General features: G+C 45.3%; 2 protein-coding genes across 2 annotated transcripts; both read right to left on the bottom strand.

Moving 5' to 3' along the window:
- Nucleotides 1-867: 867 nt before the first annotated feature.
- On the bottom strand, nt 868-3362 carry LOC127781463 (protein OXIDATIVE STRESS 3 LIKE 1-like). The gene is made up of 2 exons (XM_052308417.1): nt 3050-3362; nt 868-1610 (listed from the first exon to the last, which is right to left on the bottom strand). Exons 1-2 carry the CDS (start codon nt 3250-3252, stop codon nt 1115-1117), a joined length of 699 nt encoding a protein of 232 aa, XP_052164377.1. The 5' UTR covers nt 3253-3362; the 3' UTR covers nt 868-1114.
- Nucleotides 3363-14660: 11298 nt separating this feature from the next.
- On the bottom strand, nt 14661-18692 carry LOC127782446 (probable GTP diphosphokinase RSH2, chloroplastic). The gene is made up of 6 exons (XM_052309635.1): nt 17610-18692; nt 17297-17482; nt 16206-16666; nt 15949-16107; nt 15527-15878; nt 14661-15413 (listed from the first exon to the last, which is right to left on the bottom strand). The coding sequence occupies exons 1-6, from the start codon at nt 18312-18314 to the stop codon at nt 15120-15122; spliced, it is 2157 nt and encodes a 718-aa protein (XP_052165595.1). The 5' UTR covers nt 18315-18692; the 3' UTR covers nt 14661-15119.
- Nucleotides 18693-24407: the final 5715 nt, after the last annotated feature.

Here is a 24407-nt window from a genome sequence, read left to right as displayed (position 1 = left end):
ATCCTAAAAATGCTTATATTTGAGCTAGCTGTGCGATTGTGCAGCATGCAAACATGTACTGTTGTTTAATTTTTGTTCCGTGCGCATGCACTACATCGGTCCTAGCTACCTCAAAGTATGAAAACTGAATAGGACATAAATTCAAGCGTCTGATCTCAGACATACCAAATGAAGCCATCCAACCGTATGTTGCTTACATACTCCTCGTTTCAAAATAACTGACATAGATTAAAGGGTGGTTGGGAAGAAATTTAAATGAGGTGATTGAAGGGAAAAATAGTATTCTAGGATTGCTTTTTTGAGACAAGATTTAAATGTTACAATAATTGTTTTGGGACAGAGAGGTAGTCCATGAATAGATGGCCAAGATTTTTTTTTCTTTTTCCTGATTTAATCTGAGTATTTCTTTCTTTTTCGATCAATATGGGAATTTCTAATTTTTTTTTTCCTTCACTAGATTAATGTGAGGATTTTTAGGAGAGCCTTAGTATATATAATGCTATTGAAGAGTCCAATAGTTCCTACATTTTCAAATTAGAGTTAGTTTGGTCCGATAAAAACAAACGTTGCATCTATTTTCTTATTACTAAGCACTGAAAAGTGCAAATTCTTCCTTCAATTCATATCAATGAGTTCATTGAAAACCATTCAAGACTCAAGCATCAAATTAGATATTAAGTTAGTCTAGTATAAATCAATGTGATCATCTGCACTGTGAGTTTGTTAACCGCAAAAATCAATGTACATTATCCAAATTACTCATGTTGTGTAGATTCTACAGGCTGCACTGAACTTACTGGTTTCGTAGCAGCCCAGAGGGTCCATGTTCCTAACCAAAAGAGCAACACCATAAAGATACAGTCAGCGGGTCCAGAAGAATGTATAATATAAGTACTAGAGGATTTAGTTAATTTACAAATGTTAATTTGCATGATACAGACATACACCTTAGGGCTTAGGCCATCGATATCAGTATGTAGTATGCTAATTTACATACAACACAGTAGCCCCAATCATCTTGCAGGCACATAGACAACACCATCAAACTCCCCCCTTATTTATTCACAATACAGAAAGACACTAGCAGCCCCAGTAAAACATCAAGAATACTACGCTAGTCTGTCGTTCTCTGATCTTTGAGACGACATGAGGATCTTGGCCTATGCAGACGGCGCAAATCCATCATTGAAAATGACCTCACAGGCACAGATGATGTTTTAGGATCACAGGATCCTAATTGTAGTGCTGGAGCATTATAAACCGCAGAATTTTCATCATTAGCAGGCGACGGAGGAGAATGAAGCTGCTCAGTGAGCTCGGTTTCTTCGATGCTGATACTACTGCTGCTCCTGGAACTGCTACTAGCCAAGGTCACCAAAGAGTTTCTGCTCAGACTGGCAAGCCTCTTAGGGGGTCCAGTTTCATAAACTTCTGCTGCTGTCTCCTGTGAAGTTTCATACATGATGCTGTATGCAAGGAGATTCTTCCGTTTTCTCGAATATGCGCTCTCTGCCTTCGCGATGTCCTTTGCAGAGCCACAAGATGAAACAGCTTCCTTGAGACACGCGAAAGATTTTGATTTTCCATTGTAGAATTTGGAGATGCTACGTCTGTTCATGAAAACATGTGGATCTTAGAGAGGTGAAATATAGAAAAATGTCATATCATGTCTGCAGTGTGAACATCCACACTGCAAAAGCTAATAAAATGATGATTGAACCAATAAGTGCCATCACTATAGCCCACATAAAGCTAATATTAGTTATAACCAAACAATTAAAAATGGATAGAATGAAACAACCAAAAGATGCTTAAGGACATTCTACTTGTATGATTGTATCAGGAAAACAGCATGATAACAAAACATCACTGCATATAAAGAATTAAAACACTACGATAAACATCACAACTTCTGTACCCAGGGGAGCAAAGGAGTTGCTTGTACAACCTTTGTCCATGCTTGTTAAAAAATTGCACTTATATACTTCACTGTAGTGATGATACTGGCACCAATGGGTCCTCAATTAGACAATAATTGATGTTTTGTACCTGTTAATCCACTGCAGTCCTTCTCATTTGAAAGTTGCTTCATAACACTGGTCACTACCACATGAAGCAGGTCCTTTTCAGTTAATGAATAATTCAACCAAATATGCCATGATTGTTTGACAGCATGCATTTCTCCATGCTAGAAATTCCTCTAGCTTTACATATCTTAAAGAAGATATACTAGCTTAATTAATTTCGATGGTATGCATTTTAAATTGAAAATTTTGGTGGATAAAGTGATCTTAATTAACGGTAAACTTTGAGACTTTTGACAAGGTTTAAGTAAAAAGTTTAAGTTTCACTAGAACTTTCAACAGCTACCAACTCCTACAAAAAAAATATATATCACAATCACAATCGTCTCTTCTTGAATCATGCATGAAAAGGAAGAGCACTCAACAACCACATGAATTTAACACAAAACGAACTGATTTTCCATTCGACATCGACTTGTCTTTACTTATCCAGCAAAAACATTTCTGTTCACCCTATACTGTAGAGTCAAGCTAATGCTCTGTTAGGTCCGGAGATGAAGCATATAACACAAACACCTCACCAGCACTCCAGCACCAGCAAAAGTTGGCATTTTGACCAACACACAACCTATAACAGCATAATCTGTATGATATCGTGGACAGACTAATTAAAAGCTACTCAATTCTAAATCTAATGGCATAATATATCCAGTAAACTAACATCACCTCAAATTCGATTTCGTCTCTGTGAATTAACAACACAATCAGTGCCCGAAAATAGTCCTCAAACAACACAGGCAGTCCACGGTACATATCATCTCAACAAAATGAAACTCACGATTCAAACTGTTATCCCCTTAAATTGCAACAAATTAACCTGCCCAGATCGTAACTTCCTTGCAATTTCAACACAAATGAGCACCCAATAGATATCAAGAACACCCCCAAAATAACCTATTTCAATTTTTCCTTCAATCCCAAATCACAACAGCAGAAAAAAAAAACCCGGCAAGAACTCAACTCACCGGATGGGAAGCGCCTCCTCCAATGCCTCCAACCCCGCGAGGCCCCCTCCTCCCCCGACAAACGCGCTCTGCACCTCCTCCCCCTCCTCCTCCTCCTTCCCCGGCGGCGAGCACTCGTCGCTGTCCTTCCCAATCGAGGACGAGCTGCACGCCGCCGGCATCGCCGCCTCGCGGGCCGCGGCGCGGCCGACGTCCACCGGCATCCGTCCGTCCGACCCGAAGCCGACGGCCCTGATCGCGGTCGGGACACCCCGGATCACCTCACACAACCGCGCACAGATTTGGAGAGAGCGAGAGGCGAGAGAGAGGAGAGATTGTGTAATGGCTTTCTGATTTATATTAGTTTTGATTTTTAAGTTTATTGTTAGTGATGGTGACATGTAACTGATATGGATTATCGTTTATTGCTTTTTTTTTCTGTGCCTAGTCACACAATCTTACGATAAGTTTACTACGTGATATATACTCTGTGCTAAGTAAATGGCGAGGTTGAGAATTTACAATCTAAGGTGTTTGTTTGGGGGATTGGAAACCCTTTCATGGCACAAATAATGGAGCGACGAATTATTGTATGATTGTATTAGTTAAAAAACTTAAAATATATAAATTGATATAATTTTTGAATGTAACTCGTATTGCAAAATATGCCGTAGAAGTTGATTAAATGTAAGTAAAGAATGCAGTGTAAGATGTTTTAGTGACCGATTTAGAATTAACACTCTTTTGCCATGTGTAATTGGAGTTTGTTTTGACAAACAGAAAAAAGAATCATACAATAAACAACCCAGGGGCGGAACCCATGGAGCTCTGGGTATTTTCAGGAATAAAAAAAAATTCCAGTTGTTTCTCAACATTAGGCTTCTTTAATTAGTAGCTAAATGTCCGTGATTTGCTACTAATAAAAAAATATATTAATGCATTACCCATCCTTTTACATATCATTTTTTAAGAAGTTTAGGAATAACTTATAAAATTTACAATGAGAGTAGGCGGGGTAACAGATTAACTGTCACCACCACTACATTTTTTAAGAGGGATATAGATTTTGTAGTGTACTCAAATTCTTTAGATTTCTATAATATGAATTATTTCTACTGAATTTATGTCAGTATTGCAACTAGATGTGTATTATCCTTAACAATTTTATTTTGTATGAAACGGTTATTTATAAGTGTGAATACCAAACCGTGAATTTCTGCATCAGCCTACTGAAACAACCCTATTAATCTCTATTCACTTGTTTGCTTAAACATTTCTATGACATTTTAAAATAAGGGACAAATGAAATCATGCACATTGTTTCTACTCTAAATTGATTGCCAAACAATGTTCATTCTTCACATGCTTTGGTCAATTTTTCAACTGAATTCTCAGGCCATTCAGATCTTGGTTGAGGTTAAATTCCAGGGTATCTTTACCCACCACACAAACAAATCAGACATATCTTGTTTTCCTATGAGGAACCAGACAGCATGGAACAGATGAAGAATCCTCTGAACTTTGATCAGTTTTGGTGCCTATTTTCCAGTGATGGTTATCTTATCCTGCGACGTGTGCAATAGCACTTTCTTGTAAGCTTCCACAGTCATTCCGGCCTTTTTCTTGCTAAAAATTGGTTGATTTGGACGTGACGCCATTGGTCTTGAGCTCTTGGCAGTGCTTGCTTGTTGAGATGAAACTGCAGGGAAAATGTTGTGTCCAACTGTCTCCTCCTCAAGTAAGACACGTCACGTTAGTGTTAACCTGATCCCCTAGTGTATCTTTTAATCTTTTCCTGTTCTTCTTTTCCACAGTTAACTCCTACCCCAGTCTTGGTTCAGCACAGCCTAACTCTCTGAAGTCTGATCTGCCAGTTTGGTGCCTGCCTCCTAGTTACTGTCAAGATTCACAATTTCACATCCTTTTTTTTCTATGAAACAGATTCACATCCAGTTATAACTGGATTTTTGACATTTTAGACTTTTTAAAACATATTTTACAAACAGACCACTAAAAAACTTATTTCAGATATGGATCTATCTCTCGGCACCAAACAACTAGCGCCGACACCATACCTCAACACCAGTCATTTTGACGCTCACGCAAGAACAACTCTTTTTGCTTCAAACTCTACTGATTTGCTATCAAATTTTGAAAAGAAAACTAACCAATAAAATCAATGTATCCTAATTCATTTTAGCCCGTATTGTATTGTGTCAAATTTTGAAGAAAAAATATAGGGAAATTGAATTGTGGCACATGATTGTAATTTGTTTTTGTCCAAGATTTCACAGCAAATCAATAGGATTTAGTTATAAGGAGGAAAGGATGCACATTCTCCTCCATATCAAGATTTTATAGGCAAAAATATATTAGAGATAATGAATTAAGATATATTATTATCAATTCTTCCAAAAATTTGACAGCAAATTAATTGGACTTGCAGGTCTAGATGGGAGAGGTTGGCACCGAATTCATCGACGCTGAATTCACTGGCGCCATCAGACCCTCAGCGCCGGAGTATTTAGCCCTGAGATATCCCATCTCGGCACCAACATCTCACTGCTGAGGTAGGGTCCATATGTAAGATGTGTTTTATGGGTCTATTTGTATATTATTTTTTAAAATGACTACATTATTAAAAATCTAGCTAGTTATAACATGTGTTTGTTGTGCTTTTCAGCTAGAAAATGAGTCTTTCTATATATTTTATTGAAAAAAATTTAATTACAAAAATTTGACAAAAGCAAATATAATACAATTATAGTGTAATTATATTATAACTTGCATGTAACTACGATACAACTTATATGTAACGTTCCTAAATCTCGCAGTAACATGCTATTTCCACGAAACAGACCTCTCGAAGCGGACCTCTCGGAATAGAATCTCCTCACATGTAAGCATGTTGTGATTTTTTCTTCCTTGCTAATATGAATTTTAAAACAAATTTAACAGTTCAAAATTATATTAAATTACACTATAATAATATTATATTTATATTTAATAAATTTTTAAGAGAAAATTTGTTGAGATGTATATAACAAAATCGTTAGAAAGTTTTGGTAGTGTGACTTCTTTATTGCCTTTTATTTAAGGACTAGCTAAAGGCTCGTGTGTTGCAACAGAAATTATTAGAGATAAAAGCAAAAGCAAAAGAGAATTATAAGTTTATAACATAGTTAGTTGATTAGGCATATAATGCTATGTTCAAAGCAAAAAGCACGTGTAGGGACCTTATTGACAATGAAGTGCATCGATCTGTCCGGTGCGAACTCGGCGAGTTCTGGCACCACCCGGTCGCAACCTCCGAGTCATGGCATCGTGGTCGCGCCTGTATTTTCTATTATCTGGTTTTGATGCTTCTTAATCCAAAAATACATATTTTATTTATTAGTATTTTATAATAAACTACGCATATTTTAAATGTTATGTAAAGGGATTATCGTTGTATGATGCTAAATTAAATTATTGATCAAAACCTGAGCCAACATGTTAATACTCATTGGTTAGATGCATTCGTATAGTTCCCTAGTGTTTGCTACATGCGGATGAATTAATTTCTTCCTTCGTGACAAAAGGAAGTACGAAGTATGTCTTAGACGCAGAGATTTCGCTTGTCATGGCTCCTGTGGTCCGGACCATTGTGGACCATACACCTCGCATGGCCCATTGTCCATCTGTAGAGGCCCGAAACCGAAACGGGACACTAGGACATAGATGGGCCGAATTCGTAGACGAAATAGCTGGGCTATAAATTCTTGGAAAAAGTACACGCAAGGTCCCTCAATTTGTTAGCCACATACAAAATCGTCCCCCAACCACAAAACCGGATATCCGGCGTCCCCCAACTTACAAAACCGATAACAATAGGTCCTTCAGCGGTTTTGACCACGGTTTTATCCCACGTGGCGGCTGACTCAGCGTGGGACCCACGTAGGCCCCACATGTCATGGAGACCATGTCAGCACCCTCTCTCTTTATCTGTTTCTCTCCTTCCTTTCGCTCTCTGCTCTCGCACAGGCGGCGGCGCGCGCGGCCAGAGGGTGGTGTGGCTGGCGACGGCAGCTCCCGGGTGGCGGCGCGCGGGCTTAGGGCAGCGCGAGCTCGCCGGCCTCCCCGTCCCCATCGTGCGGTCGGCATTGGCGGCGCGCGGCTACAGCCATCATCACCGATGCAGAGAGGAGGGCCGATGCGGTGGCGACGGCGTCACTGACGCGGTGGGGAAGAGGGTCGGCGTTCTTAGGTGCTTACTCGAGAGTCGAGATAGCTCGTGACTTGGTGAAGCTTGGACGACGACGGCGACCTCGGGATCGGCTTGGCGACGGCGGATGGCGTCGGCTTCACGGCGGCGGCCCACTCCGATCGATGCGCTGCTAAAAGATGTCCAGGGGCTTAGCAATGTCCCCAGGAAGGTGTATTCGCGAGGAATCGAGTTCTAGCTCACCAAGGAAAGAGAAATCAACGGCGAGGACTAGCGGCCGGAGAGGAGGAAGATGGCGTCGATCTCGCGGCTGGAGACTCCTCAGCTTCGCGTGCTAAGGCTTCTGAACCGTGGTGATGTGGCGACGACGCTGGTCAAGTGGCTCGGCAGGATTCGCACTGCGCGTCGAGAACGTGGCACGTGTGGCGACAACGCCGGCGGAGGCCGGGAGCGTGACCCGAGGCCGCCTTCGCTCCACTCTGCTTCGCCGGCCGCCGCGCGCTCGCCCGCTTGCCGCCACCGCTCCACTCCGCTTTGCCGGCCGCCGCGCTCGCACGCCGCCTCCGCTTCGCCGGCCGCTGCGCTCGCACGACGGCATCGCCAACGCTGCATGCATGATTAATTAGTTAGTTAGCTAAGGCTTTGTGCTATGCTAGTACGTGCATGTGTTGCATGAGCTAGTGGAGCAAGTCTATCGGTTGGTTAGCTTTGTGCATGCAGCTGGTAGTGGATCGAGTGGAGCATGGATGTGTGGCCCGACCTCCGCCGCCAGCTCCAAGCCAAGGAGAAGCTCGCGCCGTCGCAAGCAAGTGCCGAAACTCACGCCACCACCCCTCCAAGCACAGACGAAACTCACTGCCGAAACTCGCCGGGCACCTCTTCCAGCTCATGCACGTGGCGGGGCGGCGGCCGGAGATCGAACTCATCGCCATCGTCATCGCGAGGCGGCGGTGAAGGCGTGGCTCTACTTGTTCGCGGCTGCGCAAGTTGACCAGGGAGCCGTCGCACGTGTGGCTCCAGCTCCGCCGCCGCGGTCTCCCGCCGCTCCGCCCCACCAAACAGCAGCCACATCGGCGGCGCCGTCGTCTTCAATCTCCCCTTCCTCTGCCGCCTCACCCCGACGACGACCGCCGCGCTCCTCCTCGCGCGACGGCAGCCATTGGCGGCGCCGCCCGTCCCATCAGCCCTCCTGTCCGCGCCGCTCCTTCCCCGTCAGCCGCCGGCCACGCCGGCCCTCCTCCACGCTGCGTCGAAGACGCTGCCGCCATCCACGCCCAGAGGAAAAAGGAGAGAGGAAGGGAGAGAAGAGGGGGAAAAGAGAAAGGGATATTATTTAAAATAACATGGTTTGAAAATAATGTAAATAAATATGCTCAAATTTATATAAAAATCAGTTAAATATATCAAACCAACGTGGTTTCTTTTGATAAATGTCTTTATTTCTATGACATATATCATTACTATATTTTTTAGTATACTAGCAAAATACCTGTGCGTTGCAACGGATAAAAATTGGAACATCTTTAATGTAATGGTCCAACATAAACGATCACAACCTTACCGATGCTTGCTTTACCTAAAATAATTGGATTATTCACGCGACAATATACATATAATCTAAAATAATTTTTCGATCTCATTCTTGCAACCAATAATAGTATCAATCAAATCCTACATCTCTAAATAACAATTAAAAATATGTTTGTTTTTTAATATAATTTCTATAGATGACGAAAAAAAAGCCGTGTAAGAGATGAAAAAAATGATTGATACTATCCGACTCAAGCGTCTATCAATTTAACGTTTTTTCTCTAATAGTTTTTTCAGAGCAGCTTGTTTTTTTTTTTGTAAATGGTGTTTTTTATGTGAGGTTTTTTCAAATCATTTTTTTAGAAATGGCGTGCTTTTTCTAACAGTTTTTTCCTCGCATGTTTTTTTATTTTTTACAGACGGCAGAAACCTTTTTTAGCTTTTCTGTTCTGACTTTTTTTCTCATGCGTTTTTTTGCTTTTTTCCTCACGCTTTTTTTAACCATTTTTATTTTCTCGCGCATTTTTTCTTTTTAGTTGTTCTATGAAAACTTCTTTTTTTAAATAGTTAGATTAGAGATAGAGAAGAGATATATAGAAACTAAAAACGAATAGAAATCGGACTTTTTTTTTGCCGTGCTTTTTTTCGCCCTTTGTACTTTTTTTCTCCTTTGTTTTTTTTATTTTTTACGAACCTTTTTTTTCCACTTTCTTAGAAATCGGACAGACCTTTTTTAATATGAATTTTTTAAGTAGGGACAGACGAAGGAAATATTTTGAATTTTTTAATAGTGGAGATAGAGAAGTATACAGAGCTTATATACATACGTATAAAAAAGAAAAAATATACAATATATAAAGTTTGTATACGTGTATATAAATTTTATATACATACATAGTATTAAGAAATAAAAAAAGAAAAAAAAAAGAAAGAAAAAACGGAAAAGAAACGGAAAAAAAGAAGAAAAACAAACAACCGTACGGGAAATAGGATAATATAGGAAAATGATTTTTTTTTCCAACTTTTAAGGGAATCGGATCTACTGTGTTTTTTCGCCACTTTTTTTTCATATGAATCGGACATTTTTTTTTTCCGCCTTGCCATAGGAATCGGATTTTTTTTTGGTTTTTCTTTTTTTCGCACTTTTTTTCGTCCGGTTTGTTTTTGTTCGCCCGGTTCTTTTTGGATCGGACAACTTTGGTTTTTTTCGCCCGGTTTTTTTTCACCCTTTTTTTCTGGATCAGACAGTTTTGGTTTTTCTTTTCTTTTTTTCGCACTTTTTTTTGCCCAGTTTTTTTGATCAGAAAAACCTGGTTTTTTTCGTTCGGTTTTTTTGACAGACGATGGAAGCACCTCTTATTTTTTTGGTAGTAGTAGATAATGGCTATATATAATTAATATAAATATTAATTAAACTTAAAAAAGAAAATCTCATAGTATCCCGATACTAAGATACGATCCTACGATACGATATTACTTTGAGCAAAATGATACTGCCTAGTATCCCGATCCTGACAACCTTGGTGGTGACGTGGTCTATCTGACATGTGGGGCCCACATAGATCCACGCTGAGTCAGCCGCCACGTGGGACAAAACCGGGGTCAAAAACCGCCAAGAGATCTATTGTGACCGGTTTTGTAAGTTGGGGGACGTCGGATGTCCGGTTTTGTGGTTGGGGACGATTTTGTATCTTGCTAACAAGTTGAGGGACCTTTGGTGTACTTTTTCCTAAATTCTTTCGTGGCCGTAGTTGCCCAATTTCGTTGATTGGACAGTAGGTAGGCCAAATTCATTAGAGACCCAAATAGTTGACGGGAATTAACAAGGTCAATTTCAGTTGTGGATCAAATATACTAAAGGGAAATGGACTAAAATCTATAATGCCTCCCTCTTGCCACTGTTCGAATCGCATCCTTTAACAGCAAAACAAACCGTGTAAATCATATCCTCCAACTTTGAAAGCCAGTGCATTTTAACTTTTTTGGTGGTTTAGAAAGCGGTTTTTACTAACATGACAGGTTGACCATAGTTGACTCGCTAACGTGTTTACACAAGACCACATGTAAGTGAAAAAAAAAAACTATACGACCTACCAATCAACTCATTCTTGTTCTCCCATCTTTTTTTTTCACAAACGTGCCCGCATACTTGAGCTCTCCTTTGCCGCTCTCTTGTCCTCACCGTTGTTCTCCCTCTCCCGACTGCCTCATCGGTCGCCACCACCAACAAACAGAAACGCCACAACATGCTCTCCTTGCTCCCTGAAGCTGCTCTGCTCTCAGCAGCGCCAATCACCGTCATTGGAGCTAGGAAGCCGAATCCTAACTCGACTCGTCAGTGTCCAAACCTCAAAATTCACCCCCCACCAAACCGTCCTTGTTCAAAATTAATGGTAAGAATAAAATCCATGTCCCAAGTACACCAAAACCCCTCAGTTTCCATCCCCATACCACCGTCGCTGCTCTACTTAGCCACTGCGGACCGCACGACACGTCGTTGCCCCGTGCATCTTTGTGCCCAACCACCATTACATTGAGCTCCTCCGTGATCTCCTCGAACTCCCAAGCCATCATGCCCCTGCCTAAACTCGCTGGAGCGCTGCCACCACGAGCACCATCGCCGCCTACTTCTGCCCACCGCCACCAACCTTGCCATCGATGCCTCTACCGTCGCGAGACATGGGAAAGGGGTCGTTTTGACCCCTAGACCTAGGAATAGGTCTTCCTTAGTCAGTCCCGAGCCTCCATCCCTGAACCGTGCCACGCCGGGAGCGGGGACGGAGGCCGGCGAGGCAAGGGCAGAAGCCGGCCACAGCAGCAACGTGGTAGGGACAGCGGCCGGATGCAGTAGTAAAGCGACGAGCACAGCGGGGGCGGAGACCGGCTGCAGCAGCAGAGCGACGAGCGCTGTAGGGACGGAAGCAGCAAGCGGGCCTAATTCATAGGTGGGCTGAAATTGTTGATGGGAAGTGGGCCAAGTTTGCTGGCGGTCCAAATTACTCCCTCCATTTTAGGTTATAAGACGTTTTGGCTTTAGACAAAGTCAATCTGATTCAAGTTTGACTAAGTTTATTGATAAATGTAATAATATTTATAATAATAAATTAGTTTCATCAAATCAATAATCGAATACATTTTCATAATAAATTTTTCTTGGGTTGAAAATGTTACTACTTGTTTCTACAAACTTGATAAAACTTAAAGCAGTTTAACTTTGAATAAAGTCAAAACATCTTATAACCTAAAACGGATGAAGTATTAATGAGTAAACTGTGTCAAATTATATAGTGGGCTGAATTCCTTGATGGGCCATATTTATTCTTGGGACGAATTCGAGGACATGAATTAGGTGGAAAAAGTACACTTAAGGTCCCTCAACTTGTCAGCGAGATACGAAAACGTCCTCGAACCGTAAAACCAGATATACGAGGTCCCTTAATTATATAAAACCGGTCACCCGAGATCCCTCAGCGGTTTTCGTCCCGGTTTTGTCCTACGTAGCGCTTTGACCACGGTTGTCGGTGGCTGAGTCAGCGTGGGACCCCGTGAGCCCCACGTGTCAGCCTCTTCTTCTCCTCTCCTCTTCACCTCTCCCTCTCTCTTCTCCATGGGCGGCGGACGGCGGAGCGGCGTGCGGGTGGGCGCAGGTGGAGGGGCAGCAGCTGCACGAGCGGCGGCCGGCGGGGGAGCAGCGGGGCGCGGCCGTCACCGCGTCGTCGGCCGGATCTCCTCTCCCGCCTCGCGCCCGTTGGCCTCGTCTGGCTCTCCATCGAAGAGGATGCGGCGAGGAGGGAGTTGGCAGAGGGGCGGACGGGAGGATGCGGCGGCACTCGATCTCTCCGCGGCGGAGAGCGCGGACGGGAGGATGCGGCCGGCGGAGGCGGCGTGCGAGCGGAGCGGAGCGGAGCGGAGCGGAAGCGGAGGCGCGGCGGTGGCGGCAGGCGACGCCCCACGCGGCCACCGCCACCGAACAAAAAAACAAGAAGGACGCTTCCGCCGCCGACCGCCGCTCGCCGCACTCCGGTTGCCGCGCCGCCGCTCGTCGCCGGCCACCCTCCGCCGTTCGTCGCTAGCTGCAGGCCGCCGAGCCTGAGAGCCGATGCACGTCGCTGGCCCCCAAGCCGCCGGTCGACGCCGGCAACTGTCCGCCGACCACCGTGCAAGCTAGCCAGGTGCCCAGGTCCAACCTGCATGGCACTGTTACACGAAGAAAAACGGGAAAAGCGCTTACGACGCCGACCGCCGGCCACCGCACGCCGGACGCCGCTCACCGCTGCCCACCGCTCACCGCTCTTCCGATCAGGACTTCCTGAACTCTATGGCAGTTTTTGCCGATTATATATTCTGGAAATTACATCCTGATTTTTGAAACAATTAGGCAGCAGCACATGGATATATACACATCTACTACTTAACCAAAGTAAGCAGGCAAAAACACAAGATTGGTGGAGGAACTCTGATTGAAATATTGAATTAACCAAAGTAAACGCCATAGAAGCTTCAGTATTGATGGTCCAGGTGAGATGCATTGGCATATGGTTCAACAAGATCCCAGTTTTTACTGTCGTGTGGGTCGCTAATAGGGAGAGGTCAAGCGCTGAGCCCGACGTTAACACAGCTCAAAAAATCACAAGAGGAGGCCTAGGAGGTTGCACTCCTCGTCGGCGACGAAGAGCAGCGACGACACCGACTCGATGGCGCCGGAGCGCGTCCCGCTTCTTGCTGGCAAGCTTGGACACGACGAGCGCGGCAGACGCCATGGCGGCGGCCTCGGCGGCGCCGTTCCAAGTGAGCATCTCCACCAGCTGGTCCACCACCGCCGCCTACGTGCCGACCCGTCGGAGCGCGGCCTCGCCGAGCCGCGGGTTTGTCGCGACCGTTCCAGGTGAGCATCTCCACCAGCCGGTCCACCATCGTCGCCGATGTGCCGACCCGCCGGAGCGCGGCCTCGCCGAGCCACGGGTTCGCCGCGACGTTGACGAGGATCCCGACGCGGCCGCGGCCGCCCGTCACGCCATCCTCCTCGCCGGCGGCCGCCCATTGCAGAGAAGTCAGAAGTGAGAGAGAGAGACGAGGAAGGGAGAGAAAAGGGAAAAGAGGGAGAGGAGGCTGACGTGGACACCTGACATGTGGGGCCCACATGGGTCTCACGCTGACTCAGCTGCCACGTAGGTTAAAACCGGGGTGAAAACTACCGAGGGATCTCGAGTGATCGGTTTTGTATAGTTGAAGTACCCCGCATATCTGGTTTTACGGTTCGAGGACGTTTTTTATCCCGATGACAAATTGAGGGACCTTCGGTGTACTTTTTCCGAATTAGGTGGGACGAATTCGCTGAGTGGAATTCGAGGGCTGAATGTATGCAGGCCGAATTCATTGACAGGAATTTAGTCGGCGTTCATTCGTGTCCTTTGGTGGGCCTTAAACTCCTTCGGGCTCCCGGCTTCCGCTCCGGCGCTGCGCCGCCGCCGCCACGGTGTCGCTGATGAGTTTGCCATGCCACCCAACATCAAAACCCTAGCACCGCATCCCGAGAAAATCCCAAACGCAGCTTAATCCACGCCTGAACCGAAGACGACGCGAAAAATCGAGCTCCACCGGCCAGCCATGCCTTCGATCTCGCTCCTCCGTGTTGCATCCCTCCAAGGCTCCAGCCCGGCGATCCATCCTGATTGAGATGTGCCCTCAAGGTCTCGATCTCCATTTTGATTGCCTGTCTGATTGCTTTCATGATTTCTGCAGGATAGTTGAGAATTTTCCTCAGCCTTCTCCTCATTCAGTACTGCCTCCTGTCCACAAGCTTTGCCTGGAGAGCTGTCACCTCCAGAGCCAACAATCCTAGGCTCATCAACCAGCTGTGCACACAATTTCTGTCCAACAAAAACTGCACCAAGGAAATCTTGACAAATCTTCAGCCAGAATATATTATACTGAAAGCATCCTAGTCCACAGGAAGGAAGCACACGAAGTTCAGAAGGCGACATCTATCAGCCAGGCTACCGAATACTGATGGTGGCTGCTTTTCATAGCCAAGCAAAAAAAGTTCAGAATTGCCACTGGAATATACAGTAGATGTATTACAACAACACACGGACAAGGCAGTGAATGTCCCCCCCTCCTGAATCTTGGGAGGATCTGAATTTCTAGTACAGATTTGATCAGCTTGTAAACTGTTTACTGTTATAGACAGCTTTGGATCAGAACACTGAACACCTAACTCCACACCTTTGACAATTCAGCTGGGAGTGTTCATTTGGCTCTCTCCTGCAAGAATTAGTATCTGGGATATATACAAGGAAGCAAATGGAGGTTGAGGGCATTGTACAACAGGAGGTTAACATGGTAGTCGTGACACTGTCAGCTTGCCGGCCCGTCCCGGGTGGTGGCGAGGGCAAACCCGCCTCGTTCATACATGCGCTGGATCTCTTCCCGATACTCAGTTAGCGACTTGTGTGGGAGCGCAGGCGTCAGCTCCACCACATCTCCCATGCACAGTTTCCGGTTAGGGTCACTTATGGGCTTGTGGTTAACCCTCGGGCGCAATTCCTCTTTCAGTGGGAAGCTGTAAGGGCTGCATCTTGGACTATTGGCCCCCACTCTCTCCATCAGATCGACTACAGTTGAGTTCGCAGGAAGCTCTTGGACAGACATCTAAAGTCAAAAATATAATTTTGTCAGACAATTGAAATGGCCAGTTATATCATCACAGAATATTACTATTTTCGACATGACAAGTTGGGAGGAAATCAAAAGGAGAGGCATACCTTATCATGTTCAAGCATAATCACAAAGATGGGTCCATCGTGGTTGCACTGGCGAGTGTAAGAATAAGGGCAGTCCTCCGAATGCGAGGGAAATGGACATGGTGGCCTAATGGCATCAGAGCGGCCTAAACCTGAGGACCGCTCTTTGCTCATTGCTTCGCATTGCCATGTGAGCACCCATCTTGCCCATTCCACCATTTGGAGTACAAAAGAGTGCTTGCAACCACCTTCCTTGTATCTCCAGTGTGCAGCAAATCCATACTCTGCTTGTAGATGCATTTCTTTTGTTCGGATCTGAACTTCAAATGGGTGTATGCCCTCACACATGATGACAGTGTGCAATGACCGATACCTGCAACTAGTAAATTAGCAGGGATTCTTGTAGAGATTTTAACAAATTGATCAAACATTATTCTACATACCCATTCAATTTTGGATGCAGGATATAGTCCTTAAATCGTCCAGCAACTCGGGGCCAGAGCTTATGGACAATGTCAAGAGCTTGGTAACAATCCTGCTCTGTATCAACCACAAGACGTAGACCATGAATGTCATGAACATCATCCATCGTTAAGTTCTTCCTGGAGGGCCACATGCATTGCATGGTAAGTTGCTGTGCATACCCATTTGTGACAATAATATTCAGTTTTCAATAATTTAAATTAAGAATTCGACATACTTTATCATCTTGGAGTATATGCTGTACAGGCTCTTGTGCCTCCCAGAAAGACTGTGATACGAAATACCTTCATCTCTTAGACCTTTATCAAGTTTATCCAGAGTAGATGTAAGAAGTGCTTCGTCAAAAGATATGACAAGTTTGGAGGAAAGCTCCTTGTGCTCCTCTGGGTTCAAATGCTTAAAGCAAATATTTTCCAGCTGGTCTTTCCAGCTAGCGATTCCTAACCGATTAGCCAACGGCACAAATATCTCCATAGTCTCCTTAGCGAATCTTTGTTGTTTGACCAAAGGCAAAGCTTCTATTGTCTTCATGTTGTGTAGACGATCTGCTAGCTTTATCAGAACTGCTCTTGCATCAGCCATTGCAAGAAACATTGTATGCAGGCGGTCTGCTTCAACGGTTCTGCTTGCAGTATTGTTGTCCCGAGCAAGTTTGCTCAAGTGGCTTAACTTGGAGACCTGAATAAAGCATAAATTGCAATACAAAGACTTTTACATTTGGACTAGGTGTAATCAAAATTAGTTAGAAGATGGTTCAGGTAATGCATTGCTACCAAAAAAAAATCATTTTTCAACAAGGAAATGTATTTAAAGACATAATCAAATTCCTTCAGATGAGAGCAGGAAATAAGCAGTTCAACCAAACTCCACTGTTGTTTAACATTTCCCAAGAATGGCCATATACAGTATTAAAAAACAAAGAAGAAACAACACCACCACACAGGGGAGTACAAAATATGGTTAAAGTTGTGTCACTAATTGGTTGCTACAAGTAATAGATCAAATCTGCAGCATGCCAAAAAAGAGGTGGGCGACATCCTGAGCAAGCACTTCAGCCAGCTAAACATTTCGTTTACTTAGCAGTAAAGCTATCCATATGATTGAAAGCTTTAGTAGTGAAGTTATCCATATGGTTGAAAGCTTAAGCAAGATGAGCACATGGCCTGTTGACTTTGAATAATCAACAATGATAACATAGATAATTCAATCATAGCCGTGGAACCAGCCCTTCATCTACTAAACTGGGAGAGCTCCTAAACTATTATGAATTTATGGTCCATCTAAAAATCAAGTAAACAAAACTCATACCCCTTCAACTAGATCAGCCACGCCGGCACCAAACATCCGGAAAATCTGATCATAATCCATGAAGCTATCATCAATGGTGTCATGCAGGAGTCCGGCAGAGACGACGGTCGCGTTTGCGCCTATCTTGGCTAGAAGCACGGCGGTCTCCACACAATGCTGCAAGTACGGATCACCACTCGCCCGCGTCTGATCACACAGGCAAAGCACAAAGGGCACTAGATTTAAGGACATAGATAATTACACCTTGCAAAAAAGAAAAAGCAAGAAGTTAACATTGGAGTTTCGTCCAAGTTCTTGGGAATTGGGATTCCACCTGGCCTCGGTGCGCCCTCTCAGCCTCGAAGAAGGCCTTGACGACGAGCTCGTCGTGGAAGATGCGGTGGCGAGCCTGGGCGCCGGCGAGGAGGTCGCGAGCGTACGGCTCGCACGACGGCTCCGCCTCGGAGAGGTGCTCGTCGAGCTCGAACGCGAGCTCGCCGGCACCGACACCGACAGCAGCCGAGACGCCGAGCGGCAGCGCGGCGACCGGCGCGTAATCGACGCAGGAGCCGAGCGCGTTGCGCACGAAGCTGGAGAAGAGCCGCTCGCGCTCGCGGCCGGCGAGCCAGGACGCCGAGGGGCTCCGTGACGCCGGCGAGGAGGCCGGGCTGTGGAACAGCGGCACGGGGCTGTGGTGGAGCATGTCCCGCCACTTGAACGGCGACGACGGCTGCGGGTAGGAGTAGCCCCCGCCCCCGCCCCCGCCGCCGACGACCGTCGCCTCGCCGGATCTATCGTGCCAGAGCGCGCCCAGCTCGTCCTGAGCCGCGGCGGCGCGAGGGGCGGCGGTAGGTGAGGAGAAGAGGCAGGATAGCCCACCAGCGATGGCCTGGTGGCGGTGGGAGCTCGCCGGCGACGGGGGAGCCGCGGTGGCGCACGGCGCCGAGCCCCGGGAGCTCGCCTCAAGCTCCGACGACGACGACGACGTGTAGACCGCCCCCGGCGGGCTGGTGTACACGGCAATCGCCGGCACGGACATCCTCGCCGCGACCTCCCCCAACCTCTAAACCACCAAAAATCAAACTCCACAAAACCGCAATTCCCCTTCCCCCCACCAAACCAACTTCCGAAATTCGGATTTCGCGCTACCACCAATCCAACCAACTTAAATCGACTGACCACCCGCCAATCAATCAATCAATCAAATCCGAGCAGCTAGAAGGCCGCACTAAACTTAAGCTGCAGAGCACGAATCCCGCGCGAAACACTTCGATCTTCGGGCGATCAAACCGAGCGAATTCGCGGCGGGAGGGGAGATTTTGCGCGTGTTTCTTGTGGGTTCGCTCGCGTGGGCGTAAGGGGCGTTGTGAGGTGTGGATTTCGGGGGCGAGAGGTTGGAGAAGAATCTGGGTGACTCCTCGCTAACAATAGGCCGCAGCTGGGAAAGAGGAGGTGAAATGTCGGAACTGCCCCGTTCCGGGAAAGAATCTTCGCGGGAATTTAGCGGGTGTTTTTTTTTTTAGCTCATATCCGTTTCAGGCATTGGGATAGTGTCTGCTTCTTATTACCGGCGGGAATAACCTCTCTTGTTTATTCGTATCCAGCGTGGACCGACCAAGCTGTGCTTTCGTCAGCTGTAAATTATGGTAAATTTGGAAAGTATTTTGTATTTTAACTTTGATTTAAAAATTTTACATGGTCCTTTTTTTACTTGTCTTGCATCATGCTCCCTCCGTTTTCACTATTGTATCAAATTTTACCACTCATAACTCTCAAATGATTAGACTACAATAAATTTATATTTAAGGTTAATTCGATCCATGGTATTGCAAATATATCATTTCAAATAAATATCATTACAATTCGTCTACTCGTGGCCATGACACTGAAATTTTACAAAATTGTAACCGTGCCACTATCGTTACGTTTTCCATCCATTTACTCATCTGCACGTGGGACCAATCATGATTCTCTCTTATCTTATTCCATCTCTGCAATTTTCAACTCTGCCTTCTGTGCCAGCCGCGAGCGTCCTGGCTAACTCCATCGGCGTCCGCCCCTACCTGTTGGGGGCCTCCAGCTTGACGTCCAGTTGCAGCGCGTGTATGGCCATCATGTATCTATATCCGACCTTATCGCTGCTACTAGTGCCACCGGCGAACCTGCGTTGCGCCTAGTTGCCGTCCCAGAGCTCGCCGCAACGGATCTGTTCGCGCCATTACCATCCTCGACCTGGTCTCTGCTAGTACCATCGGCGAACCCACGCCTCGTTGCCTTCCCCGAGCTTGCTCGTGTTGTTCGCATCCCCAAACTTACCGCTACTGCTAGCACCATTGGTAGACCCGCAACTCATTGCCTTCCTCAAGCTCGTCATCATGGATCTACTCGCATTGTTCCCATCCCCAGTCTCATCGCTACTGCTAGTGCTACCGGTGGATCAGCACCTCGTTGCCGTCCCTGAGATGAGCTCACCGCCACGGATCTGTGCCTTAGAGTCGAGCTCGTCGACATCAATGGGCCTCTGCTGATGCCCTCGCACCTATCAACCTACCAAAGATGGATGAACCTCATCTCAGATATATGCATCCGGTTTACACTTGCCTGCATATATTTTATTTTACCCTAACGAACAACCATAATTTAATAGGGCACAAAATTGTATCGCACATATCGCACCTAAAATTGCGATTTCAATTATGTAATCACTATTTTATAATTAATTTTTTATTAAAATAGTGCTATATAAAAAATTCGGGATGCGATCAGGTGGAGAGAGCGGAGAGCAGGTTTAATAGTATAGCCAATTACTAGCTCCAATTTATCTATAGCCAATCTAATAGCTCATTCATATAATAGTTACATACTAAACTATTAATAACTGGTCTCACCTGTCATACACACACTGCGTCTTGGAGTTTATACTATAGCTGGTTATAAATCTGTAGCCCGCTGCTCTTTGCTCTCATAATTTATTTTTTTAAAATATGTTTGTAGCTGGTTTATAGCCTGCTAGAGCAACCTGCTCTAGCAGGTACCCTCGGTCAGCTCGACACGCTGCCTCGACCCGTCGACCGGGCGCACCGTACACCAGCTAAATATATTGCGTCGCCCCTTCGCCAACGTTACGTGGCTGGCTTGCTGGCCGCGCCGCCCGAGCTCGCGCCGGTTTCGCGACGCGCGTGCCGTTAGCTAGCTAGCGATCGAGCCAGAAAGAGGGAGTCTCCGTGGCGCGCGTCTCCGTCGATCTCGTGCCTTCCGGAAGCGGCCGCCCCGGGTGCCACGTCGCGGTGGCAGCTAGAGCCACATCGGTGAGCAGGACGCCTACACTTTGAGCCACGCATCACCTGTGTACAGTACACTACTACTAGTAGTACAGTACGTCTACAGTAAACTAATTGAGGATAGGAGTAGTACTCTCTACTAGTCGTTCAAAAAAACCAATCATAAAGCTAGATACGCATGTGTTAGTATTGAATATGACGTGTTTGTATTGAGTATTTTACAGATGAAAAAAGTATAAATTATCTCTCTAAACTGTAACGAGATTTAATTATACCTTAAACCACAAAACCAGACATTCTTTGCCCTTAACCCCAGTTTAATCCGCGGTGGTTTTGATACTACGTGGTAGTCCCGTCATGAATTATTTTTCCCCTCGTCCTCTCTCTCGGGTGTCATTGGGCATTGGTCAAGCAGCGGCGCGGGCGGTCGACGCGCACGATAGCACACAGAGGCAGGCGGCGGGCGTGGCGCGAGACGCAAAGGTGGGAGTGGCGAACTCCGGGAGGGAGCTAGAGAGACAACAATGAGCTCAACAGCGCCCCGGTACTCAACAGCTGCGGCCTCTCCCCAATCTGATGTTGCCGGCTATCTATCTGACGGGGACGACACCTTGAGGAGAAGGCCAAGGAATAGGAGGACTAGGAGAGGCGCGGCTGACTGCCGGAGGAGGTGGTGGAGCCGGCCTGTGAGGACGGGTCTCTATTGGAGCGACGTTGTTGATCTGGACCCTCGCCACCGGTCGGTGGGTATGGGTCTCCACCCTCGCCAGGTCGCCGTTTGGTTCTAGAACCGCGCGTGAGGTGGAAGGCGAAGCAGATTGAGCACCAACTTCGCAGCGCACCTCTCCTACCACGATGCCCTCCGCCGTGACAAAGATGCGCTTGCTAGGGACGGAGACAGCGTGGGGCGGGGGGGGGGGTCTTTAGACCCTCCTACCCCCTAATATACCATTAGAGCCCCTATAATACCCCCCCTAAAATTTTAATCCATACATTTATAGATGAGGGGTTATTATAGATTTCGTTTGAGGTTGTTAGAAGGCCCAAAAGGCTAAAGAAGGCCAAAAAAATCCTAACCCAACCCTATATCTCTCTTTGTTGCTCTTGTTTATTTTGGTTTAGCCCCGCTATAATTTTATCCTGGCTTCGCCACTTGCGCTCGCTGACGTGACAGGCAGAGTTGGCGGCGGTGCGGCAGCAGGGGGGCACGTGCATTGCCCCTCCTGCTAATGCAATGGCCGGTGGCGGCAAGAGGTAGAGAAAGAGGATAGGGAGAGAGGTAGAAAGTGGGCCCCACTGTTTTTTAAACAAATGCTGACTAGACTGCCAGTAGGAATAAAACCACCGCGGATTGAACCAGAGGGATTATTTATACGGTTTGCATATTTAGGGGTGAAGAATATTTAATTTTATAGTTTAGGGATGTAATTCGGTGGACTTAAGGGGGACTAATTCGTATTTTTTTTCCTCGGCGGAATGGAGAGGTACTCCTTAACCTATCGTCATACAGTATCGTTTAGTCTTCTGGAAACAACCGTACGCTTGACGAAATCTATCAGTGTACTTTCCCAGATCACATGTGAAGTACTCGTACAGTCGTACTACTACTCCCGATATCATATCACCCATAGATCGCTAACCGTTTGCTGCTCCTGGGATCGATCTTGCTTGCATCGGCGAATTCATTATTGACACCGGAGGTTTCGACACACGCAAAGCGCTTGGGTTGGATCGGATCGCACAGCACGTGAGGATTATTAGTGTAAGATACTACCCTATCTGCCCATAAGCTGATTGTTTAGGCTGTGTTTAGTTCACATTAAAATTAAAAGTTCTGAAACGATGTGACAAAAAAATTAAAAGTTTATGTGTAGAAAAATTTTGATGTGATGAAAAAGTTAAAAATTTGAAAAAAAGTTTGGAACTAAACTCGGCCTTTTAACTGACAAGTCCTCTCTGGTAAACACGGCCATGCCTCAAAAGTTTTGCGTTTTGATTGACGAAGATGGATTAGTTACGGGCCTGCTGCTGCGGAGGCTGAAATTTTATTCGGCCCTGGACTAATACCTATCAGTCCAAGTAAATTACCTGGAAATTGGGCCTACATAATACTGGAAGTGGGCCCTTGGTGGTAGTGCTCTAGGAGCTGCAGGCCCATATATAATTTCTCAATCCTTTTAGGCAATTAATTTCCTCCATTTGTAGCACATAACTACATGAGAAGATATGTCACGTGAACTCTATATTTAGCATAAACCTGAAAACTACCACTGAAAAAAAGTAAACGTTTAAGTTTTATTTATCTAGGATTTAAAAGTTTTACTCATGGTGACGTGAATACATTTTAGACGTTCATTTCTTATCTAATACTCCCTCTGTCTTCTAATATAAGGGATTTTGACATTCTGCTTGTACTGTTTGACCACACGTTTTATTTAAAAAAATTGTGAAAATATAAAAAACAAAAAATATGCTTAAAGTACTTTGGATAATAAAGTAAGTCACAAATAAAATAAATAATTATTTCAAAAATTTTTGAATAAGACAAATGGTTAAACAATGTAAGTAAAATGCCAAAATCTCTTATATTAAGGGACGGAGGGAGTAGTAGTTTTCAAGTTTGCGGGACATATGAAGTCTGCACTACATATTTTCCCTTACTACATTGGTGCATATCCTGAACACACATCTTCTTTGTTTATGGCTTATTAGGTTAATCTGAAAAAATTTTGGAAGGGATTATTTCCACGTGTACCATTATTTTTCTCCAAACTCTTTCAATCTCTTCAGCAATCTCTTTAGGAACGGGATTAACCGAGCAAAGCTCAGTAGGATACATTCTGCCTAGCCTAGCTATTGAGATTGACTATGTCCATTTTCACCAATAGGAGTGTTCGATCCTATAATTGCCTACCATAATATCTTTACAAAGCTTGATTAAATTAAACAGAGTGCAGTGATGCAAGGCCATAAAACCCAAAATGTGACCCGGCGAAAAATAAAACCCAAAATGTACATAGGCTGCAAAACCATGGAAAGGGGAGGGCACCCGGATTAAATTTACTCAAAAAGAAATATCTGTCACCATAGGATGACTGTCCCATACCTTTTCATTCCATGATGCTAATTAAGCAACTAGCTAGTTGCTATCTTGATATGTCTTGGTAGTTGGTTATCCATGCATCCAACATCACCTCTGCTAGCAGAGGCAACTTTTGAACATAAGACTGCTTTCATCACTCATCACAATTATACAATGATGGCAAAACAAATTGTTTACGTAGCAAAGGTCGTAGGAGTCTAGAAGACATGGACAGTTCTCTCATGATCAGCCTTGGATAATTTTCACCGCCACCAACTTGTACTTTTAATAAGCCCTAGAGTTGATGCCATATCTGATTATCTGATGCCCCTTGAGAGTGATTTACTCGGAAATTAAGGCCAACCCATAGCAAACCTACTCTATAGACCAATTTGCAATTATTTATAGCCTGTTATCAAGATGAAGGTGTTGACACCTCATAGTTAATTAATTAGCTTGTGCAGAAGATCAACAGCACCTCAATTTTTTTCAGCTAAGTTGCTGTTTCAGAACGTTCCCTGTGCTATCAGCTCTGCTAAAAATAATCATCATTTAGCATTATTGGCTTATTGCCGCAGAACATTTTTCACGATCTCATCCTCTCTGTACGTTCCACATACACTAGCTACTAATCGCTGTCCACAGATCATTTAGACCATAATTAACCATCATTTGATAAAGCATGCAACCCAGCATTTCTCTATCAACGATTATTATGCATTTCTAACAGACGGCACAGGAGACATGCCTGTCTGGATATTGTCTGAAA

Source organism: Oryza glaberrima, chromosome 8 (assembly GCF_000147395.1).
Source record: "Oryza glaberrima chromosome 8, OglaRS2, whole genome shotgun sequence".
Lineage (NCBI taxonomy): Eukaryota > Viridiplantae > Streptophyta > Magnoliopsida > Poales > Poaceae > Oryza > Oryza glaberrima.
This window is presented reverse-complemented; position numbering and strand designations above follow the sequence as displayed.